The 26,339-nt window shown below is 43.6% G+C and overlaps 1 protein-coding gene across 4 annotated transcripts in view; it reads left to right on the forward strand.

Annotated features, from left to right (window-relative positions):
* Positions 1–26,339, forward strand: part of ppargc1b (peroxisome proliferator-activated receptor gamma, coactivator 1 beta) — a 138,435-nt gene that overhangs the window by 110,379 nt on the left and 1,717 nt on the right. Inside the window, exons 3-11 of one of the 4 annotated variants that reach the window (XM_078231091.1) lie at positions 4,066–4,257; positions 6,200–6,322; positions 8,149–9,505; positions 11,030–11,069; positions 11,268–11,341; positions 13,221–14,073; positions 20,116–20,212; positions 24,692–24,813; positions 24,926–25,077. In XM_078231091.1, the coding sequence (XP_078087217.1) occupies positions 4,066–4,257; positions 6,200–6,322; positions 8,149–9,505; positions 11,030–11,069; positions 11,268–11,341; positions 13,221–14,073; positions 20,116–20,212; positions 24,692–24,813; positions 24,926–25,077 (3,010 nt within the window). Of the gene's footprint in view, positions 1–4,065; positions 4,258–6,199; positions 6,323–8,148; positions 9,506–11,029; positions 11,070–11,267; positions 11,342–13,220; positions 14,074–20,115; positions 20,213–24,631; positions 24,814–24,925; positions 25,078–26,339 lie in introns of all 4 variants that reach the window. The other 3 variants (XM_078231093.1, XM_078231089.1, XM_078231092.1) reach the window with 3 other exon arrangements.

The following is a 26,339-nucleotide window of genomic DNA, read 5'->3' on the forward strand; positions in this document are numbered from 1 at the left end:
TTGTGAGGTTGAAAAAGGCAATGTTGGTGCAGCTCCTTGCACTTTTCATCAGTTTGCAATGAAGATCATATCTCGATGGGCAACAAGCTGCACTGTGATTCTGGAAGGAACTCCGGCCACAGGGAGGAGGTGATTGAGGAGGAGCCTTGCAATGATCTTCCCAGTGACAGACAGCAGAGAGACTCCTCTGAGTTTGCCTCAATCCCTCTTGAATATAGTCACGATCACAGCGTCCCTGAGGTCCCTTGGCATGCACTCCTCTTCCCAGATGTGAGGTTGTGCAGCTATGCCAGGGGTTTAACTCTGCTGTATTTCAGAATCTGTGGAAATGCTATTCGTTCTAAAGGCCTTGTTGTTTGAAAGCTTTTGATTGGCTTTTTCAACTTTGTTCAGGACAGGGTGGTGCTGAGACAGGTGGATGAGGTATTGAGGAATAGATCCAGGATATTCAAGTCAAAGACAGCATCACAATGGAAGATTTCTTCAAAATGTTCCCACCAGTGAGCACTGTTTGCACACTGTCCTTGATGAGCATCCCTCCATGCTTGGAAATTGGTAGTGTGAGCCCTTGAGTGCTTGGATCGAAGATCAACTTGACAGCATTGAAGAAACTGCACATGTTGTTGGTGTCCATGTGTTATTGGATCTCTTGCATGCTCCCTACTCCGTATTTGTTTATTATGTCACGGACTTTATACTCCCTTCAGCTGCCTGCAACAGCGGCTGCTTTTCTCTTGAAATGTGGTGACATTTCCAGTCTGCAAAAGCTCTATGTCTACCCTCGATCTTGGGTCCCGTTTCTCCTGGTAGCTCTGTCAAACCGACCACATTATTTCCTGATAGCGAAGCTAAGGTGTTCTTCACAGGCGGCTCAACTATTCACTATGGACAAACTGCAACTGCTGGTGGCAGGAGATTGAGAAGTCGGCAGTGAGGTGCTGCCTTGGTGGGATTTTTGAGGCCTTCAATTTTAAATTTCATAAGGCATTCTGTTGCCTCCACTGTTTGGGGGGGTGGGGGGGGGGGCAAGCTGATGGAAATGGTAGATAGGAAAAGGCAGTGATGGGGTCCAGCTGTTGTTGGTGCCTGTCATGGCTCAGGTGATGTTGACATCGCTGTGGTCCCTTGCTTGAATGATGATTTAGTCAACCTAGTGTCAGTGTTTGGACCGTGGATGTTGCATGAGGTCCTGTGATTGTCTCGCTGGTAGAACAGGGTGTTGGTTATGACAAGCACATGTTCAGGATATTTTTTCAGGGCAAATACTCCATGGAGTTTGATTTCCCTTTGCCTTCCTTCCCTGTCACACTCTTCCAGAGATTTGCATCCTCCCTGACTCTGGTGTTGAAACCTTCCAGAATGATCAATTTGTCAACTGCTGTGTGCGCTCACTCGACCTGAACTTAAGGTCATTGTCAAGTCCTTTTCAGAATGTCATGAGAAAATGGGCCTTTCACTAATCACCTTGGGAAACAAACTTCCAAATAGCTCCCACAGCACAACTCCTCCATCTCGCCCCCCATCTCGCCCCCCATCTCGCCCCCCTTCTCCTCCCCCCCCCCCCCCCCCGCCCACTTTGATTAAGATCAACAGTGAGATCCTGGAAAATGGCAACATTCTTTGTATCTTGAGAGCTTCCTCTCGAAGAAGACAGAATTCGATGGTGAAATTAATCATCACCTTAAACTGAGGCACAGATATGAGCCCAGGGGCTGCAGTTCAATGGCAGCAATTTCTCCCAAGCCAACTTACGCCTGCATTGAGGCACTAAGCACTCAAATCCAGCTCCACTGAGTGGGTCATATCCTTTGTGTACCTGACACTATACCCCAGAGGTAACTGGCCTACTCAGGCATCGGACATGGCAGAGACCCCTGGGGCACAGTGGAACCACAGAACGCTTACAGTGCAGACGGAGACCATTCAGCCTATTGAGTTTCCATCTTACTCAGAGTCCCTGGCTTGGAGAAATTTTATTCTGGGAGGCACCAAAAGAGTTAGTTGGCGGCACGGAGAAGTTGAGGCTTTGAAGAGAGCATTCAAACCTCCAAAAGCCTCATCTGCCTGATCCTTCAAACATTACTTGCCCTGCATATGGTGGAGTCTGCAGATCATGCATTGGACATTTCAGCCATCTGAGTCACATCTATCAAGACCCCCAAACAATTTTAAATTAATGGGCCTTTTTGCAATCTAACTTGAGCTCCCATGCAACATTCAAGCTACACAGTGAGTACTAAAAGGGTCACATTGGATGGAATTTATTCCAGGTGATATGGGCCTCAGCTGCTAGCTGGAGAGCTTGAATCACCTGCTTTGGTAAGAGCCATTGTATCCAAAGCAGGACATATCCAGGCTCTGAAGTGGCCAGCAGAGGGCCTTTTCCCAGGATCAAGGACTCTGGAGCTAGAAGCCCCAACTCACAAGAGCTGTTAACCAATCAAGAGGCTGGCATCTGTCCATCGCAGGCAGCACCAGCGGGAGGGGCACTTACTGCCAGCACTGCATCAACCAAAGGTCCAGGATCAGTCAAAGGTGAGTGAGGGGGTGATCAGGGTGTCAACAGCAAGGGCAACAGGGTGGCTTTCGGCAGGGAACCCTACCACCTCCTCCCACACTTCTCACAACTCTAAAACACGCACACATACACAAACGCACACACACGCACTTCTGATGCTGGATTTCTTGTTCAGGCACTGAGGGCCTGACAATGAGGGAACTTACCTTCCATCACCCCTCCCTAATCTCAGCAGAAGCCCACAAGGGTTTGCATTTTAGACTTCCCACATGCCGACTCTCCTGCTTGCAACTAGCAGCAGCAGGTTGCAGCCCTTCAAGTGGGTATTAATTGGAAATGCATAGGTATGGTGATAAAGGAATCTGCTATGTTGACTGACAGGCATGATTCTGAGAGTAGAATTATTGTCAGCTTGTTGCTTGACTAGTCTATGGGAAAACTTTCCCAACTTTGACACCCGTGCCTAGATGTTAATGAGGATGACTTTGCAGCATTTTCTGGACTGGGTCCTGATTTAATACCTAGTTTGCAGCCAAGTGGTCTATCTAGCTTAATGCTCGCTCTTTTGGCAACAATTACTGAGTGACTTGCACGGCCACTTCATGAGGCAATTAAACATCATTTAATAGGCCAGAATGGGAACCAGTTGGGTTTATGGATTCATGTTTACTTTTATTGGTGCTAATCTTTCAGTTCCAGATTCAAATTTCCGAAGTGCAATGAAATGTTCTCTCCGTGTCCACGCGGGTTTCCTCCGGGTGTCCCGGTTTCCTCCCACAGTCCAAAGATGTGCGGGTTAGGTGCATTGGCCATCCTAAATTGCCCCTTAGTGTCCCAGGATGTGTAGGTTAGAAGGATTAATGGGGTAAATCTGTGGGATTACAGGGATAAGGCCTAGGTGGGATTGTTGTCAGTGCAGACTTGATGGGCCAAATGGCCTCCTTCTGCACTGTAGGGTTTCTATGAAATTACATTCTCTGGTTTATTAGTCTAGATTTCTGGATTACTAGGGTCATTAAAATGACTCAATAAAGAGTAACAATGATGAAGCTTCTCACAGTTGTTTCCAACCATGCAAATATATTACAATCAAAGTAATTGCCTAGAACTTTGCTGCTTCTGTGCAGAAGCATCAGCTATTTGCTAGAGCATGCTTTCAACCTCAAGAAGTGTCTGAATTCTGGCCTTCCAGTTGATCGTACAAACTCTGAGTCTTCTGTGCTCTTAGCAGCAGCCAAAGTTTTTTTTTTGACCTTGTTGCAGTTCTTTTCAATCTGCATTAATATATATATATATATAAAAAAGCAAAGTTCACATTGCTCCCACCAGGCCACAGATTAAGAAGGATGTTGAAAAATGCAGGCATTCAGGATTCAAATCCCAGCGGGTATGCAAGAGAGCAGAAAGGCATCTATCTGTGTTCCTCAGTTTGTACTGAAGAGATTAACATTAAGTATAAAATTCAATGTTCTTCGTAGTTGCAAAATTAAAAGCAGTGCTTACATGTCAAATCCCGTTATCTAACCACTTCGCTTTTTGTATTGTAGATCATAGAGGAAGAAAATGAGGCCTTGCTGGCTGCTCTCACTGAGACACTGGACGACATCCAAGTAGATGATGTGAGCCTGTCTACGTTCAAGGAACTTGCAGATGGCGTTGTGACTGATTCGTTGGAAACTGCCTCATTATCAACGCCAGATGGCAGTCCTTCCACCACAAAAGCCGATGAACCATCTCTAGTAAGAATCCTTCCTACTGTTTAAAAGGAATTGGATGAGCCTCTGGGTACCCGCTGCTTGGGTATAATGTAGGCAAAATAAGGTCTGATTTTTTTTAATTTTCAGGTTTAAAAATAGCAAAATAAGCTTTTTGTTTTTGTTTCCTGTTAAGTTGTATGTAACTTCTATCATTAAAATGGGTTGCTGAAATCACAAACACACAAATCAGTTTAAAATATATGAAATTCATTTTAAAATGTTACAACCAACTGCAACATTTTTCTTAAATAGACTTTCAATTGACGAGCCCTGTGTAGTCTCCCCAGTTGTCAGCGATGCTTCACCATAAAGAGCTCTCTCAAATTTGGGTTAAGATGGTCTGCTGTCTAGTCATCCACACTCACCTACTCCCCCAGCACCAACCCTGCCCACCTTGCCCCCTTCACCATCCAGTCTCCTCCAGCTTCTTGCCTAGGTCTGTATCTTCATATTTTAATTAAATATCAATTCATAAGCCAGAAATCGAACACAACATATCTATAACAGCATACTTAAATTGAGTTGAGTAGGTTCAGTGGATTGAAAAAGTATAAATGCATTTGGTATGGTTAATTACGTTAATCCTTTCATTGTAACATTTAACTACAAGTTATCTAAGATTATCCTTGACCATGCCTTGGCCCAAGGAATCATGCACATTCTCTTTATACTATGCCATTTATAGCTTTCCTCTATAATGTTTTTTTAATTAGTAAATGCAACAAACAAAGAACAATACAGCACAGGAACAGGCCCTTCGGCTCTCCAAACCTGCACCGATCATGTGTTCATAACTAGACCATCTGTTTGTATCCCTCTATTCCCAGTCTGTTCATGTGGCTATCTAGATAAGTCTTAAATGATCCTAGCGTGTCTGCCTCAACCACCTTGCTTGGTAGTGCATTCCAGGCCCCCACCACCCTCTGTGTAAAATACGACCCCCGCATATCTGTATTGAACCTTGCCCCCCTTACCGTGAACTTGTGACCCCTTGTGTTTGTCATTTCTGACCTGGGGAAAAAGCTTCCAACTGTTCACCCTATCTATGACCTTCATAATTTTATAAACTTCTATTAGGTCGCCCCTCAACCTCCGTCTTTCCAGGGAGAACAACCCTAGTTTACTCAATCTCTCCTCATAGCTAATACCCTCCATACCAGGCAACATCCTGGTAAACCTTTTCTGCACTCTCTCCAAAGCCTCCACGTCCTTCTGGTAGTGTGGCGACCAGAACTGGATGCAGTATTCCAAATGTGGCCTAACCAACGTTCTATATAACAATGCAGTTTTATTTTGTCAGAGTGAATCTTTCTGCCAACTTCATTATGCCAGTAATAATATTTGTATCGGACGATCTAAAGTGTGCTTTTAATCGAGTAAATCTTGTGGCTATTTAAGTGAGCCAGAATTTTCAAACGATTCTGGGGGTGCAAAAAAAAAGTAAATATTTGGGCATATTGGCAACTCAGTCGGCTGATCGGAGGATTCAGATGATTCCATTAATCATGTCACTGCATGAGCAGATAATATATAATCTGTCATCTGAAACATGAGATTAGATTATAATTTTTATATTGCTCCCCGGTGTCTGTTATTATTTATAATATATACTGTTTCAATTTTATTCTGTTTTCGGTCAGGTTTTGTGTCATCAGCAGCTGTCAGTACAGACGCCAACTGGCAGTGTGCTTCATGCCTATGATGAGCATTGACGTTCATACGAGAGGATTAGCGATTATGCCGTCATTACTGCAGGTTCATTAAGGCACACTCTGCAGTCAGTCTCTGTCCAGTATATATTATAAAGATCCAACACCAAACAAATCTGAAATCCTAGAATATACCCTGTTGCTTTTTTTCTTGTTTACAAATGAAATTGATGTTAAACTCCTGATGTAATATTTTGGCATATACTTCTCAATAGTTAAGGAAACTTCTCCTGGCGCCACAAAACGTGCAGTTAAACTATGAACGGCAAAAGGGAAGCAACACGACGCGCCATGCATCCAGTAACTACAAGTCAAAATCACACCGTCCTTCTAGCAAGGTATTCACTTATAGTACAACTGCATGTAGATATAGCTCATATTATTATTTATTTATTAGCCACAAGAAAGGCTTACATTAACAGTGCAATGAAGTTGCTGTGAAATTCCCCTAGTCGCCACACTCCGGCACCTGTTCGGGTCAATTTACTTAACCAGTGGGAGGAAACCGGAGCACCCGGAGGAAACCCACGCAGACGCAGGGAGAACGTGCAGACTTCACACAGACAGTGACCCAAGCTGGGAATCGAACCTGGGTCCCTGGTGCTGTGAGGCAGCAGTGCTAACCACTGTGCCACCATGCCACCCCATATGTGTTTTCATTATTGAATCATTAATTAAGCCTTTTCATGAGTTACATGGAGTATTATTGAACCAATGCCAAGGACACTGGCTTTTCAACGTTTTCTCTTTATATATGATGGTGAGGGATTTCTAAATGTAATTCAGCATTTTTAAGAGGTGAATAACAGTCGCAAATATTGCACTGAATGTTTTGTTGTAACACAAAGCTTTCTCTGATGCCTCAGTTGGCTAGAATGTTGTCTAATTGATGTTATGCAGAATCGTAAAAAAAGAGCCAGGACAGTTCCAGGTTTGATTCCTGAACTGATGCTGCCAGGGCAATGATGTGGACACGGCCTCAGTCCTGGTTAGGGAGAGTAAATGTCTGCCAGAGTTCCTATTAAACTGCATGCTAATGACCGTCTGGGCAGCATTTTATGGTCTCCTGCAAGCAGGGCTGCGGAGGAACGGGGGGTTGGGGGGGGGGGGGGGGGGGGGGGGGAGGTTAAATTCCACCTGTGGCCTACTTGCCACTGCCCCCCCCCTCCCCACCCCCCAACCTGACATTCCCCAGTTGAAGCCCTTGAGTGGCTAATTAATGACCACTTAGGGTCGTTTCATGTCCTCTATTTTGAGGCCTCTCCTTTAGAACCCAACCCCATTCTTCCCACCCACCGCCAGGGTTCACCACCTCTCCATGCTGTGAGCCCCCTGCACCTACCTTAGAATCTTAGAAACCCTACAGCACAGAAAGAGGCCATTCGGCCCATCGAGTCTACACCGACCACAATCCCACCCAGGCCCTACCCCCATATCCCTAAATATTTTACCCACTAATCCCTCTAACCTACACATCCCAGGACACTAAGGGCAATTTTAGCATGGCCAATCAACCTAACCCGCACATCTTTGGACTGTGGGAGGAAACCGGAGCACCCGGAGGAAACCCATGCAGACACGAGGAGAATGTGCAAACTCCGCACAGACAGTGACCCAAGCCGGGAATCGAACCCAGGTCCCTGGAGCTGTGAAGCAGCAGTGCTAACCACTGTGCCACCATACCTGGCCCTGGGCTCTGGGACAGAGAATCTAGGGACTGCTTGTAGACCCAGTCCTGGCCACTGGTGCTGTGGGCACAGCAGCACTGGCATCAAATCAGATTGGTTGGCAGCTCTCTGAGGTGGAACTTCTGCCCAAGTGAGCCTGTCTGCAATCAATCACAACTTAAACGACTGCAGGGAGGCAAATGTCAGCAGAGTTGCATTCTCCACTGACTCTTCAGGTGTTGGAAACCATCCACCGGAAAAATCTTGCCCCATGAAATAGCATTTGGCCTCTCTACATCTACTCTCAAGACATGAAGAAAGCTGTGTAGCTGAGGTGCCAAATGTGATTTGTTGACTGTTCCCACTGCATCACCAGCTTGTATGAGTGGAGAAAATGTTAGGGGAACAAGAGTATAAAGATTCAAGTTTTAATGAATTGAACTGTTTCATGTTGATTGTTATCTAATCCATTTTTTTGTTTTGCTTTAAAAAAAAAGGTGGAAGGTCCACAGGGCAGTAAGCCACACAGTACCTGCCAACGTCAGCATCGAGCATTCACAGAGTTACACAAGCACCTGACTTCAACTACCTGCCCTTCCCTGTTAAAAACAGATGATTCCAAACTCACTAATAAAGACCAAAGCAGTCCAGTGCGGACTTCACAGTATCATCAGTCACATCACCAGCAAGGTGAGAGTGAGGATGATGGCGATATTGATGACGATTGTGTTAATGGTGGTGCTAACAAAGAATTGGATTGCTTCAGTGATGGGAGTGGGGAACACAAACAAGGACAGAACGTTCTGCGAAATGGCACATCTTGCGTTGCACCCATTAATTCTGAAGATGGGGTTGCATCAGATTGGACTAAAAGCTCACAGTTTACCACAGAAGCAGAATTACATTCAGTAACCGAGCTTATTAAATACATGCACACCTATTGTCTTCCGCCTAGGAAATACCTGCTAGACATAACCGATCAAAGTGGCAGTTATAAAAAACAACACCCTGCCTGCCCTCTGCAAAAGCTTATAACCCCCAGTGTAGACAAACAAAAATTCTCCAATTCCTTCAATTCAAATGTCAGTCCAGGGCTGGGGAGGAGCGTTCCAGACATGTGCAAGTGGAATGTAAAAAAGCTTTCCAAAGGTTCCATGCTGAGGGAGCTGTTGGAAAATAATATTGCTCTGGATGTGAGCAAGCCTTATAGACTTCACAATCCTTTATATCCTGTTTACACTCTCAAATCTGGTGAAGGCCAGGCTGATCTCCCTCAGGTAGTGCCCAGGCATGAATGTGACAGTGCTTATTGTGCTGAAACTATCAAATGTACATTGATAAAGCACAGAAAGAAATGCAGCAAGAGTAAAGCTGCTAAAGTAGGGGACGCAGCAAGGAAACAGGGAAGTGCATGCCTTGCGGTTCGGCGCTCACTGAGACTGAACCCTCAGGCTAACGAGATTCTGAGCTCCGATTTTGAGTCAGCATCAGGTGGAGGTTTGACTAGAATAGATTTGAAGAGGTCTCTCAAGGAATCTGGGTCAGTGAATGTGCAGATGATGTTGGAGGAGGAGAAGGAGCAGGTAACGGAAATTGAGATAGATTGTTCTGGACAGCAACTCTGTGACAGTGGTGCACACATTGTGCCCGATGGCCAGCAGCATCTGCAATCCTGTAATCGAGTGCAATGGACCGAGAAGAACAACAATGAAGAAAGCTCGCTTATTCCTCACCTTCCTACAGTTGCCATGGTTCCATGCTCTAATATAGTTGAGGACCACCAAGCCTCCACTGCACAGGACTTCCCATTAAATGAAACCAGGATGCAAGAAACCAAGACTAGCAGAAAGCTAGGTAAATCCTATTTAGCCTATCCGCTTCATTCTTTTTAATAATTATACAAAACTATGCCCCTGAGTCTCTTTCAAAGCTTATTATAACATTCCTACCGTCTTTTGGAAAATTACATTCATTTTCATTAATGCAGAAAGATTAACTCCTGTAACCATTTTCAGGCACTGTTTATTCTCACCACTATATTACCTTTTTGAGGAGGCATTTCTCTGTTGGCTGCTTCTTACAGTGATCTGATTTGCTTTTGCCTTGTTTTTTCCGTCACTTTTTGTGGTGAGAATGCCAAGAGATGGCATCTCATTTTGTGATGTTGATTTGTTGCATCGTTTAACACTTAACTGGAATGGCTGAGATGGTTAATAAAAAGTCATTTAATACTGTAATTTAAAAAAAAAAAATCATTAGCCAGTGTATCTCTACTGGAGGTTTAAACCACATTTTAAATCTTGCACCTATTACAGCTTAGGGACATCTTAAAGGGACCATTTCTCCATCCTTGGGTTTCTGTGTCTCCCCAGTTGAAATCCTTCCAGTACTGGTTTTCATCCTTAAAATAATTGTTTTCTCCATTCTGGTTGCCTGAAATTGATAAAAGTACCAACTGATAATTTCCAATTTCAATAGAAAGTGTAGTAGAACAGTTCAGAACCCCTATTTCTATTTGTCTCTGGTGCCAATATGGTGTGTTTTAGGTATTAGATGGAATAACTTCAGTGTGTCCAGTGAAATGGTTAGCTAAATTGAGCTGCAATGCACAGAAATTGGATAGGAAAGTAGTCTGCATCCTGTTAGGGCAAAGCACATAGCAAGACTTAAGGAATGGAGCAGGCAGCCATTTTAAATGGTGTTGGTAGAAAATCAGCAATCTTTCCATTTACCCATTCAGTCATTGGCTGAACATGATGATAAAACTTCAGCTTTAGGAAGCTCCAACTTTAAAATATACTGAGCAGCACTTGATCCGCATGTAGAACTGACAATGCAGCAGCGCATGTTGGAAGTTTTTACCTGCAATAGGCCGTCTACATGCAAAGTGCCAGTGTCCAGAGTGTGAATTGGTGTGCCAGTTTTACACGAGTGTAGTTTGAGGAAAATGATGGTATTTACATACGAAGACAAAGTCTTCTATATAAAAGAGATAAATCCCAAACCAGACGATTGTTTGCCAATGCACCTTTGATTACATCACCTATCAAAATTACTCATCCTTTATAGCTATGAAGCAATTAAGAGTTGTAATTTTCTGGCTGCATATGAATGATTTTAATTGGTGTATATTCTAATTTCTGTCCAAGTTCAATAGCTTGTTTTCAACCTGTCTTCAAGTCTTACCTATTTCCTTTCTCATATTCTGTGTATTTTTGTTCTGATTATGGCTGTGCATTCTCAATATGTTCCGACGTTGAAAATTCTTAAAAGTATCTTGAAAGTCTCTAATAACTAATAATCAAATGGTGTACACGATTTACAGAATAGCAACAAGTTACTCTATAATTGACATTGTGTAAACATTTATTTTTGCAGCCAAACCTACAAGCTTGTTACTGAGTCCAGAGTCTGAAAGGTAGGTGAAACTCTATAGAGTTAGGGTTCAGCAGATACGGAACGCAGTCCGGCTCTTAAAGTTTACATTCTTCGATTAGATTTCCATCATTTGCGAGTCAATGCTTTGCAACATAATTTCAAGATCTTGTTTGGTATATTTATGACATAATTTGAAATATAGCATAGCTTCCATTGATTGTATTTTTCCCATTTTCAGTGACTCCAAAGATTCTCCTCTGGAAAACAAACCTTTTGAGCAAACACTGAGCGTAGAGCTGTGTGGAACTGCTGGTAAGGATACAAATCTCACAACTGAAGCCATTACTAATATAGATCAGTGTCATGTTGTCCTTAGACTGGTTTAGGAGAGAGAAGAATTTTATAAAAGAGTGAAATTGCTTCACTGACATTTGTTTTTAGCCAAATGAAATACACTGTCTAAGTATCTTTCAAAAAAGACGGGAGAAATAGCAAAATATATATATATATATTTATAGAAGTGTGTGTGGAAATAGCGCTGCATTTTTTTTAGTAGTCTTCTCATTTCTTCATACATCTACTGAAGCTGTTTTAAGCTGATGCAGATAGCTTTAGAAATTCCTGATTTATTTTAAATACCTGCGTCATGTTTACTTAGAAAAGGATGACAAAGTTGAGTGCATCTAATGTTGCTCCCTTGTCAGGTCTATAATGTGTTTCTGCTGTGAGCAGAATGTTAGCATGTACAGACAAGCAGAATATTAAATTTTATAAGTGGGGTGCTAGTTCACTGTGGCTCAAGGCCTTTGCGTTTTTTTTTGGCGGGAGGTTTATTTTGTATTATCAGATAAATATGAATGCGATCATTTAGATTAATTTCTAACGTGCTTTAACATCTGTTACGAACAAGAGGGGTTTAATTTAAATAACGATTATTTCTCCTTTCCCCAACCATCTGTAAACAGAAAGGTGTTTTGATTTGCTTCCCCTTTATAAACAGTGGCGTATTTCCTAACCCCTCGGTTTTGGTGCGATCCAATTTTCTATTAATAGCCGCAAAGCAGTCTCGAGATAGGATGAACTCAAAGGGTTAGTTTATCCGCGCACACTTGAAATGCGAAAAGAGGGTTTGCAACATTTCCCTTGCATTAAAATAGTAAACCAAGGGATAGAGAAAAGAAAGATTTGTAGTACAGAGACCACAGAGAAAATAAATAAAGCTTCAAGTGAGTTCCAGAGTCCAGCATCAAAGTTCAGTGAGGTATTCCATCACGGAGGTTGGTGGATTGAAAACTGATGCTGTATAATTCACTTTTCCGGTGGTGTTAATTTTACATGATGAGATTGGTATGCAGAGATAAGTCAATCATGTAGGCAATGGTACAGAACATCCAGCAGAAGCAGGGTAGATAGGGCCAGATGTCCAACCTGGGCCAGAGCTCCTTCAGTAAGGCCTGTTAGTCAGATGTTAAACAGTTGGCTAAGCTTTTCAGTTCAGCAAGGCAACTTGTTCCACAAGCTAGAGGCCCATGTCTCATGGCTCCCACTTCTCCGCCATCTTTGACTAAGGATGTGTATCTATCATCTAGATTCCAAACACTAGTAAATGTCTCTGCCATTAGGAATTGGAAGGAAGGTTGCGGGGCTTTTGTCTTAGACAATCCATCTTCTTGTAGTCGGCCTGGGTTATTAAATTCAGATGGCCTTTGTATTTAAAGTTGGGCTGTGCAGCCCACAGGGAATTGTTCGTGGTTCCTCAGAGATAACAAGGTGCAAGTTTTCCTTGCTACCAAGTTATTTTGTTTAGGGGTCATAGACATACTGTTTCAGCCATTTTAAAGGTCGTCTTCAGTCCCAAAAAATTTAGAAATAATGATGAGCATTATTTTTTTTAAATATACAGAGTAAGGTCTTAGTCCCTCACACATCTGAGAGGCAGGGGCCCACTTCAAAAGGGCAACACATGGAGTGACGTCCAATTTGATGTAGAAATATAAGGAAAGGGCACTTTCTTTTTGTCTGTTCCCAATATTTCACTTTAAAGCATTGTACAGTATGATGGTTGTGCCGATTACAAAGTATAAAACACCTAAGTGCTGTACTAATGGAGTGAAACATTCCTTCGTGCCACACAAAATGATGACAATTATTTTATCATAATCAGTACCAATGTTAGATATGTTTTCTCTAGGACTTACACCCCCAACTACTCCACCACACAAAACAACTCGAGATGATCCTTTCAAGACAGCAATAAAGATTGAGTCGTCTGTTGGCAACACAATTAACCAGTTACCATCAAAGAATCATTGGAGTTCTTTGTCAAAAAATCTTGCTAATAAACATCCTGAGCAAACTGAGCTCTATGCTTACCTTAGCAAAGCCACCGTTACCCCCATTCAAATGGAAGGCAAAAAAATCAAACGGTCATATACCAGGTGCTTTGGTGATCATGACTACTGTCAGTTGTATAGGTCAGAGACTGAAACCGAAAGAAATATTCTGAGACTTTATGAACTTCCAAACACCAGTGGCCAACAGAATGTAAAGGAAAAACATGACAATTCTTCACTTTATAGTGAAAAGAGACAGAAGATGTCTCCCATTCCAAATCATGGACCTAATAGTGAGAAAGTAGAGATGAGCAAAGAGCTTCCAGTTCAGAGCAGCAATAAGAAATCAATGAGAGACCAAGAGATAAGAGCCAAATTATTCAAGCACTTTGGTTACCCAGAAGAAGCCATCACCAAGGAGGAGAAGCAGCATAATTTTGAAGGCAGTGATTGTGATCCTAACAAACGCTGCTACTATTCAGACATAAAACTACAAACTTGGGTGAAGAAGCCTGACACCAGTTCTTGGGCTCTGTCACCATCCATTTCCCTGCACAAACAATCCAAGTCACCACCAAAGGACCCTATTCATCCTCAAGAGCATCAATCAGACAGGGAACGAACAAAGTCCTGCTCTAACCAACAGCACAAAACAACATCTGGATCTTCACGCACACAATCCAGGTCTCCCGTGAAGAGGGAATCCGCCAGGTAGGATATTCAAAATATGCACTTTGAAGAGAATAAAAACATAACATTTGGACCAAGAACAGGTCATTCATCTCATCTGTTACCTACCAGCATAGAGTTCCTGACCATTTCCCTCTTGCTCCCACCCCCACCGCCTCCAATTGATATCCTACTTTGAAGAACATTGGTCGATTCCACTGCCCCTTAAAAAAACCATTATCATGACATCTCTATTAATCTTAACCATCATTGCAACAGATGCAAATTAAATACCTGCTCTGGAAATTTGTTTCACTATTCTGTGGGGATGGGGCGGTTGCTGGCAGTATTTAATCCAATCCTTGAATTCAATTAAATCCCAGCTCCTGGCTCCCATTCCCTGATTCCCTTCCTCCCATTTTCCAGTCTCTCTCTCTTTCCCCTTCTATAATCCTGAGTTCACTGTCACTCTTCCCCCGACCTCCCTGATTCCCTTGTTCCCACTTTCCAGTCTCTCACGCTTCTCCCTCTTACAACCCTGAGTTCACTGTCACTCTTCCCCCGACCTCTAGTCTCTGTTCACCCAAGCCCTGAATCTCTCTCTACTCTCCCTCTCACTCCTCCCTAGATTCCTGGTAGCTAGTCGGTCTCCTGTCCAGTTGTCCCTAAGCTGGGGCCGGCACACTATGGAATGCAAAGTCAAAGGCTTCTTCTCTAAGGTGGTAGCCAGTGATGTCATGAAGCAGGGTAACCTCTACTGCAGTGAGAAATTCAAAGCACAAAATTCTCCTTGATGCTAGCAGCAGTATCTGGGAGAGTCATACTCCATTCCAAGATGTTTGATAACCTACACCCATATTGTGAAGTTACAATCTCTATCAACATGTGATTGACATTCAAGGCTGTCTGTGAATTGCTAGTAAATACCATTTGATACGAATCTGTCATTTGAAAAAAAAATTCCAGGATTTGCTTGCGAGAGACGCATATGACTGCACATAGGTCATTGTGCTGTAAACTTTTACAGCACAGATAGAGGGCATTAAACCCATTATGGACTGCTGCAGCTCACTTGCTCTCCACAGCTCCATTCCTGCTCTCCATCCATCCTTTTCATATGTTTTTCTTTTCATAATGCAAGTCATTTCTCTCTCACAAACTATTATTGATCCTGTTTCCACCACAGTTTTGGATCGGGCTTTCCATATCCTGACAACTCTTTTCTAAGTAACCGTCTGCCTTCTCACTTGTGCCGATATTAAATTTATGCTGTCAAGCTGTTAATTCAGCAACCAGTGAAAATAGTTTTTTCCCTAACTTAAGGTAAAAAAAAACCACCTGTACTAGATTTCTTTCTTAATGCTAATGGTCCAGACCCAATTTAGAAGCGAGTATTCCACTGTCCCTGTGGAATATTTTAATTTAAACAACAGTTGTGGGAGATCTAAAAAAACACCTTTTAAAAATTTTATATCGGGGCTCACTTCTAAAAATCGAACATTCATCAAAGAATTATAGAATTAAACATTCTGGCTGTAACAGTAAGATGTTAAAATCTAAGTAAACACAGAAAAGTAAATTTTAGCATAATGTAGTTCTGGAGTGATGGGCACAGTCACTTTGTCTGTTTAGGGTAGTGAGCGTTTATTTTCTTTATACTGATGAACAAGCAGAGTACCTTCAATTATGTAACACTCAGTGTATGGATGTTTATGGATGACATTGTCCTGATGATTCAGTTAATGATGCACACCAGCATCTGTTAGTATTTAACCTTGTGAGCCGGGTAAACTTTTATTTTCTACAGAGATTTGTTTACTCCAAAATAGTCATGTTGTTTATTCCCAGCATTTTCCAATTATAATCATTCCATTTTATTCTTGATTCAAAAAGCCATATATTTCTTTACTCCTAATTTCGCCAAATTCAGAAAAAAAGAATTACAAAATCAGAAGGCTGAAATATGGCACGTTTCAACCCCTGTTTGATTGATATCCTGTCTGTTTGTTTCTTTTACAATGTTAATACTGTTTGTTTAATGATCTTCAGTGACAGATTTGGAGGATTTACTAATCCAAAGAGCATAATGGAGCTATTATCAGCAGTTAGCATAATGTATTAAATTTACAGAAAACCAGGCTTGTCTAGATAACTAAATAAACTAGAAGAACCCATATTCAACTCGACCACATATAGCAACCTGCATCTTTTTCTCTGGTCTGTCTCTCAGCACTCTCCCTATCGTCTGATGCTTCTGACATAAGACCTGACACCAGGTCTCTTTAGGTCCTCCTTTGGATGTTCCTTGGGCAAAGTCAGAGAAAAGTGAAGCAGGAAGCTAAAACCATCTCCTCCTTCCTGCCCACCTTCACTTCATTGCCAGCCTTGTTTTGGGCCTGCACTAACTAGAGCCTTTGGACCAGGTCTGGTGATCCAGGGAATCATGGAGAATGGTTGACGGTTGGGTGGGATCAGCAGAGGAAGACTTGATGATGCTTTTCCATCCATATTTACTATATTTACAAAAGAGTTTGTTCTACTCCTCTAATACTTTCCATTATCGCAATCCATTTTCTCAGTCTCTCCGAGCAGTTTGGCGTTCTGCTCTCAGCCTCTCCAAGTCTCTGATGTTTTATGCTGCTGGGTTGTCCACGCTGTTAGATCTCCTTCCACTCGCTGGTGGTCAGCGCACTTCTTCTATCTCTAATGCTCTTTTCTCTGACTGTACTCTCTGACATTCTCTAGTTGATCTCTCTAAATTCCATTTGTTTTATTGACTTTTGCAAATAATCATAAATTACATTCAAGTAATCAACATTAAGTTTTATTTGGCTAATTAGTTTTATTGCCATTTTGAGAACAGTAGGTGCTTGTCATATAAACCCATAAACTTCTATTCAGTTGTGACTGACTGCTATCCTGGCATTCACCTTTCTTAATTTGAAGACTGACTTCAATGCATCAAACACTATTACCATAACGAGTCTGAATTAGTCATTAACCTCTCGGAGAGCAGATGAGTTCATATTCCATTTCTTTATACACTTTTGATGGGATGTGGATTGGGTGTCGTTGGCTAGACCAGCATTTAGTGCCCGTCCCTAATTGCCCTTGAGAAGGTGATGATGAGTCACAATCTTGAACCACTGCATGTGGTGTAGGTACACACACAGAAAATGCTGTTAGGAAGGGAGTTTTAGGATTTTGACTCAACAACAGGGAAGAAATGCTAATATATATCCAAGACAGGATAATGTGTGGTTTGGAGGGGAACTTGCAGTGATGATGTTCCCATCACCATCACTGCCCTTGACCTTCTGGTTCGTGGGTTTGGAAGGTGCAGTCGAAGGAGCCTTGGTGAGTTGCTGCAGCGTAACTTGTAGATGGTACACATTGCTACCGCTGTGATGAATGTTGAACGTGTGCATGGGGTGCCAGTGAAACAGGCTGCTTTGTCCTCGATGGCGTTGAGCTTCTTGAGTGTTGTTGGAGCTGCACTCATCCAGGCAAGGGGGGAGAGTATTCCATCGCACTCCTGAGATGATGGAGGCATATAGAGGAGAGAATCAAGGCACTATAAAAGAAAGTGTGGTGGGGATAGGAAATCATTGAAGAGAGGGAGAGAATGTTGGAATAAGGGAAGGGAGGGGAAGCCAAAGATGTACTTAGTGTATGCCAAGGTGGCTACAGTGTGCACAATGAAGAACTGGAGAGGAAGAGCAGTACAAGCAAGAAAAACTGGTCGAGGGAACAGGTTGGTGGAATTCCTGCAGCCAAAATGCTGCGTTTACTATTTGATTCCAATAATTAACACTGCATGTATAGGGAGGTGGGTGGTGACAGATATAACACTGGAATACCTCAAAGTTGATGTAATTAGGGAATATCTGGACTCTTCCCAGCTGCCTTGTTTGTGTATTCAGGTGTGTGTGTTTGTGGGTGGAAGCCCTTACCCTGAGGCAGTCATAACAGTGAAAAAATTGGATTTGACCTTGCGATAGAGCAATTTATCATTGTAAATACCTATCATGGCAACATCTACAAATGTAGCAAGTGTAGATATTTAAGATGAAAAACCTAACATTGGAATAGGGCTTTTCAGTACATTTTAAAACAGAATGTTGTGAGCCATCTATGATTTTTAATATACCACACACATTAAATGTTATACCCGACTGGAATATGATGACATGCTTTTATGTAACAACATTTATCAAATCACCTATACCAGGCTTTACTACATTTTATTTTCCTATTCTCTCTCTCTCTCTCGCTTAAATGCTCTACTCTTGCTGAGGTGCAGGCCCAAAGGTGCTGGTAACCTAATGGTATTTGCCCAAGTGGAGTGTCCTTATTGTTTGGATTAAGATACTGGCTGTTGGGTTACTCAACCTATCCAGCAGGGTGATAAGGCACTGTAGTTGAACCGATTCTTCCCTTGCCGAGGGTGGAATTCTCCCAAAAAATTCTGTTTCGAATTCGTGTGAAAACGGGAGTAATTCACACTTTTTTTCAGTGAGAGTTGAGAGAGGAATCTCCCACACTCTGTGCACTGCAGAGGTCACCAGCGTGAATATCATTAGATTTCAGGGGGTGGGGCCTATTCCCACTGGAGAGGCTGAAATCAGTGCGCTGAGGGGACCACTGCGCATGTGCTGATCTATCGGTGCCAAGATCAGCGCATGAGCAGTGGCCCCGCATTGATGGCCTCCCGATTGCTGGCCAGCCCCTCGACCCCCGCAATGCTGGCTCTCTGCCACCGTCTCCCCCCCCACCCCCCCATCCCCTGCCACTGCGGCCTGATCACTGCCTCCCCTCCCCCCCACCCCCCCCCCCCCGCCTCCCAGCTGCCGACCCACCGTCATCTCCAGTCCCCCCTCCCCCCCCACACTGCCGACCCCACCCCCAACCAAAGCAGGCTGATACCCCTGCCAGCCCGCCTCGATCGCTGTACTCCCTCCTTCCCCCACTAATCCCTATGCAGAGTGGCAGCAGGACCCCCCAATCCCATCGATCATCCCCTAGGCTCCATACCCTTGGCATTGCCCCATGCCCGATGGACATGCCCAAGGTGCCCCCTGGGCATTGGCACTTTGCCCCTTGGGCAATGCCAGGGGGCTCAGGCTGGCACTGCCAAAGTGCCAATGCTCAGGGGGGCACCCCCCTCTCGCCGCCCGACCTTTTGGGGGGCCCCAATTGCCCCTCATCTCCGTTCTCTCCAATGGGGTCGGACAGGAAAGTGGGAAGCTAGTAAAATCCCTGCTGGAGTGAAACACTCTGGTGGAGTGGGAGACTTCAGTTCCGGGCCTGCTAATTTCATTTATATGGAAATTATTACTTGAATCATTTCTGTGTCTCCCGCTGATTTCTGGCGTGGAGCAGGCACCACCAGAAATCCGGAGCTGGGAGACGGAAGCAGGGCACGAATGCTCACACAAACCCCACAAATCGGCCCCCGCAGGATTCTCCCGACCTGCTGTGCTAGAAAATTAGTGCAGCGGGGTGGGAGAATCATGGCCCTAATGTCTATCCACGTATACATTTTACACAAAGGCACAAACAGGAAGGAAAGCTGATTCCTTCCTCCCTGCAGCCACCGCCCCCCCCCCCCCCCGAAAAGAAAGGTCCCTGACTTTCCAACCCAAAGGAGCTGGAACCAAATGTAATACTGATGCTGTGTCTGACCTTAGCTGCAAGCCATGTATCTGTTGGCCTTTGTGCCTTTAGCCATGGGCAACTGAATGAGCCCTTGCACGATTTTCTTATCTAATTTTGAGTCCAATGTACTATTGCGCACTGTTATCTATTCTGATCATCCATTTAAGTGCCTTATCACCCTGTTGGATAGATTACAACTACGTTTGATGAACTATGTCAAATGAACATTAAATATTGTAGAATTTATAGGAAAAGGTTATTTAAGCTGTTGAATCTGTGCCCCTGCCAGTTCTCCAGCTGACGCTACCTATTCCGTATGAAAATTTATCATTGATATTTGAGTTTTATGAAAGCAGCATTTTTTATAATAACATATCTTGAACTTGTTGTTGATTAGAAATTATGGCTTTTCTGAAAATTCCACAGAAATAGCAGTCAGGACAAATATTCGTACAGGAAACAAATTTGGAAGGAAGAGTATTTTGATAAAGCAAACCAAATGGACAGAAAGAAGAAAGCCATGGTGAGTACTGTAGATAGAGTGCATGGAATCCAACATTGATCTGTTATTTTGTTCAAGTGTGGGCCAGCCGGGGTGCTTTAAAGGTCCCACTACCACTACTCAGAGTAAAGTAACTATGTTTATAAATGGTCATGAAGATTGATTGGGATGGACTTCACTCTGCTAAGCTTACTCAGAACAGATGGGAAAATCAGGCATCAAAACTCCCAGCCTCCATTTTCCTTCTCCCAGACCCAACCAGAAGGTGTTACTTCTGCTACCACAAGCTGCTACTTCATAGCCAGCCCAGTACGGCTTGGGTCACTGTCTGTGAGGAGATTGCATGTTCTCCCCATGTCTGCGTGGGTTCCCTCCAGGCTCTCCGGTTTCCTCCCACACTCCAGAGATGTGCGGGTTTGGTTGATTGGTCATGCTAAATTGTCACTTAGTGTCAGGGGGACTAGTAGGGTAAATGCATGGTGTTATGGGGATAGGGCCTGGGTGGGATTGTGGTCATTGCAGACTTGATGAGCCGAATGGCCTCCTTCTGCACTGTAAGGATTCTATGATTCTACCCTGCTTTACGTTGCCAGGATGTTTGACCCTGTCTCCCTTACCTCACTCGGGTGCTGAACTGGTCTTTTTTAAAAAATAAATTGCCCTCTAGTGTTCCAATTAACTTGTCTCCAGTTCATCAGATGCTGGTGGCAGACCTGCATCATGTCCATATTTCTACCAAGCAATGGCAAGCTCCCTCTTGGTGGCAGGGGCTCCTGTGATCCTGCTTAATTCATCTAACCAGGAAAATGGTTCGGTTCTATGGTGGGTTCGGTTCTATGGTGGGATCGGGCAGAAATTCAGCCTTGCTTCAATTTCACCAATGAGACAGCCCATTGCCTCTGAAGACGATATGAATTTGGACCTTTAATTTCCACTCCTGTTAACTTTTCCGCTCGCAGGTTTATTTCAAACGGGTCCACTCAGTGGAATTGACCATAATCCCCCCCCCGGCCACGACAAGAGTGAGAGAACAAGAAATTCCAAATTCACGTTTATTTCAATCTTTTTTTCAAATCAATCTGTGTGGTCACAGAAATCTGGCCTTGCACTAGATGAAAATTAGAGTTAGAAGAAATTTAAATATGAATATTTATGGATGATGATTTTTCCAAATGTGCTCAGCCCATTTCGGAGATGCATTTGGATTGCTGACACTGATTTTACTGAGATTACTATGCCACTAGCGGCGACTAGGGCCTCACTCATCGCTCTGTTGCCTGAGTAGGATTTGTTCTTGGGGCTCTAACGTTTAAATCCTTTGCGTCAATGGTCTCCAGCTTTAATCTCAGCACCAAGAGCGACACATGCTGTATTTAGATAGTAATTGGTTGTGACACTGATCTAGCTTCGGTGCACGTTCATCATTAATTTATGAGCACTTAACAACCCCATTCATGTCAGTTACGTCCAATATTAGCATTGCTGCTTGTGGATTTACCAAAATATATTTTACTTGTGTTTCTCTGAAAATCAGGTGTTTTATTGTGGGATTTAAAATGTTTTAAAAATGCTACTCTTTGCTTTAGCTCTCACTTACATCCTGAGCTGCAGAATACTGTATGCTGGACATGTGTTTCACTGCAGTCAGCTGCACACAACTTTTGTATAAATCTGCAATGTTGAAATCCAGCTAGCCAATAGCTCCAAATAAGCTGATATCCTCAAAAGAGTGATTTCCCCAAAAAGTGGCCTGCGCTATGAGCCTAGGACATAACAATGGGTTTTGTCAGCTAAGGCACAGCAGACACATTGTCCTTATCTCATTCAACATCAAATGAAAGGCTGGAAGAAGAAATGCAGATTTTTGCTGGCACCAGATTGATCTTATTGTTTCAGGGGAGTTCAGGGGCTTGCTCACCGGGGATTTCGGGGAAAATTGCTTCGGAAATAAATCTAGTTAGTGTACATTTTTTACAATTACCCCCAACCTTAAAAAAAGAAAAGCTGTAACATTTAGATTTCTATTGGACTAACCAAGTCATCACAGCAACAACTAACTTGCATTCATATATCGCCTATAACGTAACATAATGTCTCGCGGCACTTCACAGGAATGTTTTCAAGTACAATATGACTCTAAATCACGTAAGGAGCTAATAAGACAACTGGCCAAACTCTTACTGGAAGAGGCAGATTTTTAGGTGTATCTTGAAAAAGGTAAGAAATACATGGGAAGGGAAATCCACAGTTTAGGGACTTGTCAGCCAAAGACATGACCACCGGTGATGCAGTGATTAAAGATTGGGATGCACAAATGGCCAGAATTGAAGGAGAATGGAGATTTTGAAGGGCTGTGGGGTTGGAGGTGGTTAGAGCAATGTGGAGCAAGGGTGAGGAGGCGAACGTTAATATTGAGCGGCCACGGTTGTGTAGATTAGCAGGCAGAAGTTTTTACTAGTTTGAGATCAAAACCTCCATGCCAGTATTCGCCACGGTATTCTGCCTCTTTCTTGGCCAAGTCACAAAGATGCCATACCCAATCCAATTTACTACTTTTTCCACGGCGATCCTCACTCTTCCAGTCTTTCTCTGAGAGAGATGTGCGACTTTGGAACGCTCTGCCTCAGAAGGCAGTGGAGGCAGGGTCACTAAATATTTTCAAAGCAGAGGTAGATAGATTGTTGTTGGGCGAAGGAATCAAAGGTGCTCGGGGGGGGTAGATGGGAATGTGGATCTCAATGCAAGCAGATTAGCCATGATCTTATTGAATGGCGGAGCAATCTCGAGGGACCGAATGGCCTACTTCTGCTCCTATTTTGCTTGTTCATATGTCCCACTTTACACAGGGACTACTCTCCCTCTCTCCTTTATTTCAATCGGGCAGCCCTCTCTCCATTTCAAGCAAGCACTCTGTCCCATCACCCCCTTCCCCCAAGATGGTGCGGGCACACTTTTTCCCTTCAATTTAAAATTTGTTCTTTTACACCCCACTTCCCCCACAAAACACTTTGTATGATGTTCCTTTATCCAATACTGTGCTTGAAATATACCACGTTTAAAACAATTTGGTCCAAGTAGATATGGGGTGTCATATTCACGTGTTAAAAGTTCATATGCCAGTAACGACAGTAATTTTTAGCCTTGTACTCAGTGAAATAGCAGGTGTCAGGATGTGACTTAAGGGCTATGTTCTAATTCTTTAGGATTCAGTGATGATTGTAAACTGTAAACTTTGGTGCTCTGGCCCATGACCTCAGTTGAACCCTTTCACCAGGTTGCAGTAAAGGAAAAGATTTGTTCCGTTCGCTGCTCATTTTTTCAATCAGTTCGTTCCTAAATTTAACTTTTTAAGTGAAACCTTTTGCCCTGGATATTGGTGACTTAAGTCCTTTCCCAAGCTCCAAAAATGATCAACATTTTGCGATTTTTAACCTGAAATTGACCTGGAATTGATGACGGCCTTTTTTTAAAATCCATTGTTCTGACTTTTCAAATTCATTTCAAAATAAAATGCCCCAAGGTGATTACAAGCAAGAGAGATGATTCTTTAAAAAACTATCATCCTGAGCTAGATTAGAATTGAAGTTTCTGAAAGAAAACCTGCAGTAGTCCACCGCCTCCTATCCACCGCCCCCCCCCCCCCCCCCGCCCGCCTGCCCGCCCCCTGTCACCCCCGCCCTCCAGGCCCATGCAAAGCCTTTTATGAAAAAAAAGCCTTTTATAAAAAATTGAAAATTGACTGGCCTAAAGCCAGGTTGGTCAGTCTTAATTTTTAATTTTCATAGAAATCATAGAAATCATAGAAACCCTACAGTGCAGAAGGAGGCCATTCGGCCCATCGAGTCTGCACCGACCACAATCCCACCCAGGCCCTACCCCCACATATTTACCCACTAATCCCTCTAATCTACACATTTTAGGATTCTAAGGGGCAATTTTTAACCTGGCCAATCAACCTAACCCGCACATCTTTGGACTGTGGGAGGAAACCGGAGCACCCGGAGGAAACCCACGCAGACACGAGGAGAATGTGCAAACTCCACACAGACAGAGACCCGAGCCGGGAATCGAACCCAGGACCTTGGAGCTGTGAAGCAGCAGTGCTAACCACTGCGCTACCGTGTCGCCCGTCGAATTCTTTTTATTCATTCATGGGACATGGGCGTCGCTGGCTAGGCCAGCATTTATTGCCCATCCCTAGTTGCCCTTGAGAAGGTAGTGGTGAGCTGTGCCTTCTTGAATCGCTACAGTCCACGTGCTGTGAGTTGGCCCACAATGCCGTTAGGGAGGGAGTTCCAGGATTTTGGCCCAGTGACAGGTAGCTGGTTAAAAACCCGCAGGAACATGTTGATCACGTGCACGACAGGAAAACAATTTGTTACTTGATGTTCAGTGACAATAATTGAAAATGATTTATTGATTTAACACAACACACGCCAGGCAAGTGCCTCACTGAAAAGAGATTTTATGAACTGCACCAAATTGTGTTCGCTGCTTCAGGATGAATGTCGTATTGTCTACGTCGGAAAGCTGGCATGCAACGTAACCCAAGCAGAACTGAAGCGGCGCTTTGAAGTCTTTGGCGAGATTGAAGAGTGCAAACTACTCGGTCAAGACAGGGGGTAAGGATTTAGAAAGCTGTCCTCTACGTTAAAAGTCACAGAAGAAATTATATACTTTAATTTACAAATATTATTTTCTGTTTTAATGTAAGAATATCTTTTTGAAATGTAGTGACATGTATGGATACATCGCATATCGCTTCAGTGAGGATGCTTCTTTTGCTCTCAAGAATGGGCACAATTTGCAGAAGCAGAATGAGCCTGCCTTGCAGTTGTGCTATGGAGGTCTTAGACGGTTCCGGAAAACCAGTTACACTGACCTGGGTAAGGGAGCTTGTATTTTACTATTAATGTTCTTGTTAAGCAATTGAGCTGTGCCATGGTGTTTATCGGGGTAAAAAAAAGGAAGTATATTCTTGTGATGTGATGGCACAGCTTATTTCAACATTCACAACCACTCAGTGTTCTAGTTTGTTTATTCATTCGTGTGACATGGGCAACGCTGGCTGGCCACCATCTATTGCCTATCCCTTGTTGCATTTGAACTGAGTCGCCTGCTAAGCCATTTCAAAGGGCAGTTGAGAGTCAACCACATTGCTGTGGCTCTGAAGTCACAGTCTCAGGGTGCTAACTCACTCACCCCCACCCACCATGAGAGTACCTGTTCGTGTGCGCGATGAGAGTGAATGAAAACACTTCCCCCTCTTTCTCTTCCTCCTGTCCCATCAATCTCTCTCCCACCCCTCTCCCTTTTACTCCTGCCCCCCTCACTCTCCCTCTCGCCCTCTCTCCTTCCCTTCCCCTCCTGCCCCCTCTCTCTCCCACCTACTCTCTCTCTCTCTTTTGCTCTCTCCCTTCCGCCCCACTCACTCCCTCCTGCCCTACTCTCTCCCTCCTGCCCTCTCTTTCTCACTCTCTCTCTCCCCCCCCCCACTCCTCCCTCTTTCACTTCCCCTCCCACCCCCTTTCTCTCCCTCACGCCCTCTCTCTCTCTCTCTTCCCCTTCTCTCCCACACTTATTCAGTCACTCACGCACTCTCAGTCCACCACTCAGTGATCAGAAAAGGTGGGAGAGAAAGAGCATTGTCTCTAAAAATCTTCCACTATACCTACCAAGCCACATTGGAGTGCTTCACAGGCCGCATCTGTCACATGGGCCCGAGGTTGGACAAGCCTAAGTGATACCCTTAAGTACAAAGGGTTCACCAGAGTACAGGTTCCTTAACAATTGATTTGGTTCACGATTTATTAGATATCATATGTACTCTTTATATGAGGTTTCTGTAAGTGCATACATAAATGAGGTTTATCCGTACTCACAAAGCCTTAATGAGTACCTTGGATAGTAGAACAGAACTATCATGACTAATAGTCTGTTGAAATGCATTTCATAGAATCATAGAATCCCTACAGTGCAGAAAGAGGCAGTTTGGCCATCAAGCTTGTACCGATAACAATCCCACCGAAGCCCTATCCCATAACCCCACGTATTTATCCTGCTCGTCCCCTGACACTACGAGGCAATTTGGCATGGCCACTCAACGTAACCTGCTCATTTTTAGAGTGTGGGAGGAAACCGGATCACC

The sequence above is a fragment of the Mustelus asterias genome, chromosome 16 (assembly GCF_964213995.1).
Source record: "Mustelus asterias chromosome 16, sMusAst1.hap1.1, whole genome shotgun sequence".
Taxonomy (NCBI): domain Eukaryota; kingdom Metazoa; phylum Chordata; class Chondrichthyes; order Carcharhiniformes; family Triakidae; genus Mustelus; species Mustelus asterias.